This window comes from Carassius auratus, chromosome 14 (genome assembly GCF_003368295.1).
Source record: "Carassius auratus strain Wakin chromosome 14, ASM336829v1, whole genome shotgun sequence".
Classification (NCBI taxonomy): Eukaryota; Metazoa; Chordata; class Actinopteri; order Cypriniformes; family Cyprinidae; genus Carassius; species Carassius auratus.
In genome coordinates this window covers 15,252,497-15,260,827 of record NC_039256.1, presented here as the reverse complement: position 1 = coordinate 15,260,827, position 8,331 = coordinate 15,252,497, and the positions used below count along the sequence as shown (strand labels likewise).

Here is an 8,331-nt window from a genome sequence, read left to right as displayed (position 1 = left end):
TTGGGTTTATATAGACAACAAATTTCTTTACGACCATATCATTCAGTAAAACATAATATTTCCTTTTCTGTTTGCCACTTTACTGTACTCGTAGTGCATCTTCAGTTGCACAAACAAATACGTAAGATAATATGTTAATAATACAGCAGATTCTGCCATAATCATTGCCTGGGTGTACTGATGTGTTGGGCAAAGCTAGTAAATTAGGGTCGAGACCCTTTTGGGGTAGGGCATTCAACAATGGCTCTTAAAGTAATAGCAGCCAAATAACCTAGCTGCTGCAATGTCTGTTAATAAAAGAAGAACATTTTAAATATTAAATCAATAACTTTTGTAGTTTTAGGATTCATCTATATTTAATTTAGATTTTAGTGTTTGATAACTTTTTTCTGTATTTTCCCTGAAGGGCACAGGTAAATATGACATTTAGTATAATGAGTTTATGTGAAAATTGCTTTGAGTTCACTTAAATTAGAAGTTGTTGTTATTATTATTATTATTATTATTTTTAAATAAACATTAACTTCCTACATTTTTTATGTCAAATGGGAGCATGAAGCTTGGATCGCAATATTTATTTACATGATATTTACATGGCCATTCTATACTATAAATTTAGTCAAAGGTAAACGATATGACAGACAGTAGGATTTCTAGAAAGGAAATCCAGAAAGGACACAGAAGGTGTCATACAGATTTGAAGTGACATAAGGGGGAGGCACTGGTGATGGAACTCAGGTACCCAGTGTAATTTTAAGTACGGATGATCTCTGTCGGCCCCTAGTGTTCGGTCGCGTCATTACAGTACTTGACCCTCGCGACTTGCCGTAGTTTAAACATTAATCACATGTATGAGTTGTCAGGAAGAAGATACAATAAAGGCTTTTAGGCCAGAGCTGAGCAGGCGAGCCATGGGCGATGAATGATGCCGCTGCGAGAGCGAAGTGTCCACAGGTGACTTACCTGCGCGAACCGGTCGCGTGCCAGAGCTCAAAGTCATGCAGAATAAAGTCCTCGTGTCCAGAGCAGTGCGCAAAGAAGCAGGACACGGATCCGGAATGGAAGAGTAGCTGATACATACACCTGATCCGTGCATGCCATGGGGAACTGCTGGGCTCAATGTTTTGGGCTCTTTAGAAGGGAAGCAAACAGGATACAAAGAGGAGGAGGGTGAGTCATTCATGGGGAGTGTTATTTAATGTGGGAAAAAGAAAGGTATCTGTGATCTTTGGCGGCATGATTCGCCGGCTGTCAGGTGCATTTCATTGGAAAACAACCGAACAGCCAGTTAACAGCTGAGAAACCCTAGATCTTTTTAAAACAATTGACTCAAAACCGTTAATACAACTTTACTGTTACATTAAATTCGCAGAGATTGTATTCGTAGAAAGTAACTGATAGCAGTCCCATTAGTGATGTTCATTGCAAGAACGAATTGTTCTTTTGGAAATGATTCTCTTTCTAATTATTAGAATTCGTCGATTCGCATTGTGTTTGAGAATCACTTCACTCTTTGGAAGAATTAAGTGGCTCCTATTGTGATCAAGTATGTAACAACACATACTTAGTTTTTGCTATATATATATATATATATATATATATATATATATATATATATATATATATATATATAATACAAAACGAATTAATTTCAAAGTTTTGAGCGATGATTCAAATCCTTTTCGAAACGATATGTTCTAACGAACCGATTCGCTTAAATGATTCAGATTCATCAGTGCTACTCCAGTTTCCGCATTAGCTGATGTCTGATCTCAGGACCACGCCCAGAGTCCTTTTGTGAATCCGCCCTGGGACGCTAGTCTCGTCGTCATCATGCGTGTCTTCAGATTCCATAAATTAGATCTAAAATAGAACCAGATACATTATACACTCAATAGTTTTGAATGTTCTTTGTAGAGTCTTAGATCATTACTAGTATAGTTTTGAGAGTCTCCATCAGAATAGAATCTCAGAATCTTAGCTACAAGTGATGATGATATTGGACAGTATTGTTACTTAAATCATGTTTTGAAGTGTTTAAATACACTCTCCCAGGAGGAAGTGAATGTTACCTCATATGTAACGTGCCTGGCCTGATGACTAACTATTCCTTTTTTGACATTAGATCAAAGTACTTCAGAAGCAGCACAGCTGGGGAACACTATACCATTGAGGTGCAGCCACCATAATTCATTTAAAACAGATTTTTAATTAATAAAAAAAAAAATTAAATCACTGTGCAGTTTGAGTGACTTCTATACATTTGGTTACAGTTTGAAAACCTCGTGGAGAGCGATGAGGTGAGGACAAACTGACAGAACCACAATCACGATTTAACAATATTCCTCATTTGCTTAGACGCCAACACTTTTGTCTTCTTTTTCAGGGTGAGAGTTCACAAAGTTGCCCCAGGTATGATATTTAATCCGGGTTATTTTATCTGTATTTTAGTTTTAGGTTACTAAACGCTTTTTAGCACTGGATCTTGTTCTCATCATAATCAAATACTAATTTTGCTGCATAATGAACACTTGAAGAGAGTATTGAGTCTAAATTTGAGGACTGTGAATTCATTTTTGTTTTATCAATGTATTGCAAACTGTATCCAAATGTCACTTAAAGGTATAATCCAACCAATAATGAATCATTTACTCCCCATCATGTTGTTCCAAACTTGGAATGCAAAAGATATTTTGGTAATTAAATGACTTTGGGTCCCATTGAATTCCATTCACGAACAAATAAATTACAAGGGAAGTCAATGGGACCCTAAGTAGATAGTAAAGACTAGCCATTTTATGAACAAGTTACAACTGTTATTAGTCGCATTCCTCTCAGATCAGCATTTTGATTGGTTGATGGAGGCTGTGTACTCAACTCTGTCTTCTGTCATTGGTCCAGACCCGTGAGTGAAGAGGAGATTGATCACTTGAAGGAGCATCGCTACGCTGCCATCTCAGACAAACAGGCGCTGATCGATGAAAAGCTGAAAGCAGAGGTACAGCAGGTCATCATATGGGAAATGGATCAGTTTCATGATGACTTTCCAATAGTCCAGTTCAGAGCATGTTGCCACAAAACAATGTTTACCTTTAAGTTAGAGCTTTTGAGTTTTATGCTTTCATTTTTTTTTGTGTTCCATTGCTTTGGTTTTTCACCCCTGCTTTTGTTTCTGAGTTTAGTTAACCTTCCCCTTTTTGTTGTGATTTCTGCCCAGTTAGTGGCAGAAGAGGAGAAGTTAAGGCTAGAAGAGGAAGCTGTTTTTGCAGCCCAGCGCGAGGCAGCGCGGCTCGCTAAGGAACAAAAGCTAAAGGAGGTGAGGCGTTCGTACTGAGCACGCCCAGCCCTTCTCTTAACCCCGCCCACTGATCTTCAGGCACACCCCTTTCATTTATGACACTCCTTCAGCTCTGTGTAATGGCAAAATTTGAGTCTGTAAGCTATGCATTGTATATCATGTTTCTTATTTAATTTTTTTTGGTTAAAATTCGACTCAACTTTGAAATGTGCTGTATATAGATTATGACTTGCAATGAATCGTTATAGACAGGATTGAAGGCCCTTAACGTTGGTCCATCATCTAATATTGATCAGCATCTTTTGAATAAACTCGGCACTTATTTGCAGATAAAAGTAAAATCGATCTGCTTCCAAGAAAACCTTCTCCACTTAAAATTAACAAAACAACACATCTCTCATTTCCTCCTGTTTTAGTAGCATTTTTCTTAATTTGCCCTCATGTCCTCTGTTCATTTTTATTTCCTGTTATGTTGCTTTTACCATGATTTGTGTGTTTGACCATCTGCTAATATTGCATTTGGTGTCTGTTTCCCAGTAGGGCACTAAACTTTGGCACAAACAGTTTTTTTTTTTTTGAAAATCAGAGCGATAGCATAGTGCATGGTGAAATATTAGAGGAAGTGAGTCAGTGGTCATTTTTAACATGTTGTGTGTTCAGGGAAAGCAGCCGCTGCAGAGGACCAAACCCAGATCAGAACCAGAGAGCAATGACCCTCGGCACAAACCGTGAGTATAACGTACGAGTGTCATTGCATTGCAAACACATGAAATTGGACTTTTCTTCAAAATCAGCATCCTTTTATTTTGAGCTTTACATAGAATTAATATTATGTTTTAGTATATTTATTTTAGTACCTTTTGAAAAGTATTATATTAACTACTAGCAACTTTTTGAAATGGTAGTTATAAATAGTAATAAATACCTCCCAGTTTAGCTGTGCTTGTTTGTAAGGCTACACAATTTGGCCAAAATGTTGTGATTTATAATATCAATATGGCTATAAAATAATAATATAAATAATTATCATTATTATTTGTACTGATAATACTGTTAATAAATATAAAAAAAATACTAAGAGACAAAAAAAATATCAGACTTGTAATATTTGACTTTAAAAAAAAATGTAAATATTTTTAATGAAATCGCACCCTTTTGGGATTTGATAATCACACTAAGCCGTATCGCAACCTTAGCTTTTCTGACATGAAAAAACATGAAATATCTAGTTGTTTACCATCATGTCAACCGAGATTCGTGGATCGGTTGTTAATTTATTAAAATATTAACTCCAAATCTCAGTAGGGAATCATTTTGAAGTGGTTCAGCTCACACACAAAAAAATTAAAGTGTGCTAGTGGTTCTTTCTTGTGGTGTTTTTTTTAATTGTTAGGAATTGATAAAATCACAGTGATGTTGCACCAGAATGATCATCCGCATCTGCAGTTTTGCTGTAAAGTGGTTCATAATACTGTCATGCTATCCACTACATACAGTAGATCTACGGTGATAACAGAAGTCTTGCAGATGGCTGATGTAACTGTGTGTGTTCCTGCAGCAAAGCTTCAGATGCAGAGTTTGAGGTCTACCTGCAGAGTGTGAAGGCTCAGTCTGAAGCGTTTCGCAGTAACAGTGAGTTCCCACTAACACATTTCAATTAAAATATTACAGAATACACGAATTTAAATGAAAGCGTATTAATCTCTAAATGCTGAAATGTGATCTTTTTTTTTCTGTGTGTTTAGGACTCAGCTCTGAGACTAATGTGGTGACCCCGAACACAGAGAGCAGCTGGGACTTCACCAGTAAGACTGATGCCACCTCACTGGACCTGGAGTGGGAGGATGAGGAGGGTGAGTCACTTCACTGAACGTTCTTGCCTTCAGTTAGCATTTATTATATGCAAGTGTCAAGTCAAAACATGCCAGTTTGAGTTGAGCTTTAAATGCCACTTCCAAGTCAGGTCTGGCTAAGCACTTGTTTTCCACATTTCAGTAACACTTTGCATTATGGTTTTATTTGTTGGGATTGGTTAACTACATTAGTTAACGTGTAGAGATGCACTGATCGACTGGCCAAGGACCGGAATTAGCCAGTTTTCTGCATTAGTGGTCCGGACCGGTGAGAGAACATCTAACTTTGTCCAAAGTGGAGGATCAGTAATGTTTAATAATTTGCTAGGTTACTTTTTTTTGTTATTTTGCATTAAAAATAATTAAATAGTTTTGAGTTGCAGTTGGTGCATATCTATTGACATTAACAGTACTTATGCAGCATTTATCTTAGTTCATGTTCATGTCAATAATTCAAAATATGAATAGTTTATTAGAATATATAAGTGATGTTAAAAACACAGGTTGGTGCAAAATGTAACATTTTATTAATTAACTTATGAAATCAGCATTTGTCTTATAACAGCAATGCAACATGAACAAACTGTATTAAATATTACACAAGATTTTGTGAGCATTTGAAATGTTCTCAAATATTTTAAAAATACTTTTGTACAGTTTTTATAAAAACGTGTTTGTATTATATAAAACCGTAATATTCTGAAGTATAATTACAATCGAAAATAGCTATTTTCAATTGTAATATATTTTAAAGTGTCATTTATTCCTGTGATGCAAAGCTGGATTTTCAGCATCATTACTCTAGTGTCGCATGACCCTACAGAAATCATTCTAATATGCAATTCATAAATTCTAAATAGCTGAGTAATACGTGGCATTGTACAGGAATGAATCGGATGGGTCCTGCATGGGAGCGTTCCAAAACAGAGGAGGACATTTTACGTGCAGCCCTTCGTCCCGGTGGGAAACAGCTGGACAGTGGCCCCACCTCCACCTCGGAGGACTCCAACGCTCTGGAGTGGGAGAACGACTTTGTCAGCGCACATGCAGAGGACAGCGGTGACCACGGTGATGAAGACTTTGAGGGATTTGTTAATCCAGTAGTGGACACACCCACTGAAGAGGCGGAGCAAAAGGCCAGCTCTGACCAACAGCAGGAGAGATAGTCTACAGCTAGAGACAGTGAGACTACAGCAACTTCAAATGCCTCATTCAGATTCAGTGTAATATGACTACAGACGGTCCAGATAACCTAATGCAGAAAACTTAATTCATAACAAGGAACAGAAATGCCTCATATTTTCAACTTGGTCATGGGTTCATGAATGTTTGAATGCCATGAAATTCTGGTCATGATGGTTCCATATGTATATATATATATATATATATATATATATATATATATATATATATATATATATATATATTTTATATAAATATAATTACTGTAATGAAGTCAGTGTTTTAATTTGAGATTTTATATTTCGAATTTTCAGTTATTTAATACAATTGTTTCTTATTTGTTTTTAAATTGGCAAAAGAAAATCATTACAATACATTTAAGCATGACATTTCTCAATTTAAAGGGATAGTTCTCCCCAAAACGAAAATTGTTATCATTTACTCACCCTCATGCTGTAACAAACCTGTAAGAGTTTCTTTCTTTTGTTTAATAGGAAAAAAGAAGGTATTTAGAAGAATGTTGCTAACCTGTCAGTTGTTGGTAGCCATTGAGTTCTAATAAGAGTTTTTTTTTATTTTAATTTTTTTTATGGCATATTAGGTTGACATTATGGTAATAAATCTGGGTGGGAAACAAATTCAGTGGTCCAAATTTGTAATTCTTAAATCTTAATGGACCTAACCAAAGACTTCATTTTCTTTATGCAAGATCTAATTTAATTTGGGATGAAATATGACCTGGTCCTGTTCTTGACCAGATTTCATGAGATTCACTTCATTAGGTCACCGATTCATTAGGATTTGTGTTCCACAGGTTAATTTGCTCCTGTGTTGGGTTGTTGGACTCATCTGTGATTTATTTATATTCATTTCCGTTTGGTAACTGGGTTGAGTTTTTAAATTAACTCTGGAAATACTTCATGTGATTAAAAAAAAACAAAGAAAAATATTTAGTTGAGCCTTATTTTAGAAGTTTTCATCGGGGAACTGAATCAAGTGCAATTTTAGAAGATGAGGGAAATTTCTCAATATCCATTTTTTTTTTTGTTTTTTTTTTTTTTAAGAACCATCCTGTGTTTTTATTTGTATGGTTATTGTGATGGGTCATATCAGACGGCCATCTCTCATTTAACGTGTGACTGTCAGGGAATGAGACACTTGACAGTTTTAAGGGAAAGACCTTTTCTCTAAAGAAATATTGCCTCAAGGATAAAATGCGTTGGAACACATTTAAGTTCCATAAGTGCTTTTAAATTGGTCACATAACTACATGTCTGCCTGATGTCTGTGGGTTAAAGGGTTTGTGGTGGATGCTTCTTGGAAACAGCTAGTAAATGAGCCTGTTGTTCATTCTCACAAATGCATTCTTGGACAAAATGGGTCTTAAAGAGGGAACATTCTTTGTGGTGAAACATAAATCTTCATATGCTACCTCTGGTTTTGATAATCCGGATGTTATTGAATGCATTCATGCCTAGAAATGATCAGTGATGTGATTTGGGCATCCTCCTAATCTTTCAGGAGCATGTCCAGGTTGTATTTAAAAAAAGCATTTTTTATTTTTTATTTTTTCAATTGATTGACATTATTTTTTTTTTACTAAGCACATTTTATCACCAGTTCTTATTGCTGTATTTCCAAAACATCTTATTTTATTTCCTGTAATGTGAAAATAAGTCGCTTAAAATAACACAAATAATCACAGTAGATAAAAAAAAATGTGTATATGATTATTATTATTATTATTATTATTTCATATATCGTGGAGGTGAAATATAACCTGGACATGAGGGGAAAAAAAAACACTTGTATTGTATATTTATGGGGATTTATGGTATTCAATATTTTTTTTCTATTTGATTTTGGGGTTACATATGACCTAGACAATTTTCACTGTTCACACAAAAGCCTAATATACAATGGTTTTAGCTAAATTAGTTTTGTTAGAATGATTCATAATTCGGTAAGGAATCAGCTTTATGTCAGCCGCTGAATGCA

The 8,331-nt window shown here is 35.5% G+C and overlaps 1 protein-coding gene across 2 annotated transcripts; it reads left to right on the top strand.

Moving 5' to 3' along the window:
* The first annotated feature begins 841 nt into the window (after window positions 1-841).
* LOC113113780 (AP-1 complex-associated regulatory protein) lies at window positions 842-6,511 on the top strand. Of its 2 annotated transcripts, XM_026280258.1 has the most exons (10): window positions 843-1,170; window positions 2,126-2,174; window positions 2,274-2,300; window positions 2,387-2,412; window positions 2,902-2,998; window positions 3,218-3,316; window positions 3,959-4,026; window positions 4,857-4,930; window positions 5,044-5,151; window positions 6,037-6,511. In XM_026280258.1, exons 1-10 carry the CDS (start codon window positions 1,100-1,102, stop codon window positions 6,315-6,317), a joined length of 900 nt encoding a protein of 299 aa, XP_026136043.1. In that variant the 5' UTR covers window positions 843-1,099; the 3' UTR covers window positions 6,318-6,511. The 2 variants fall into 2 exon arrangements, with proteins under 2 accessions (XP_026136044.1, XP_026136043.1); XM_026280259.1 differs by lacking the exon at window positions 3,218-3,316 and having other exon boundaries at window positions 842-1,170.
* Window positions 6,512-8,331: the final 1,820 nt, after the last annotated feature.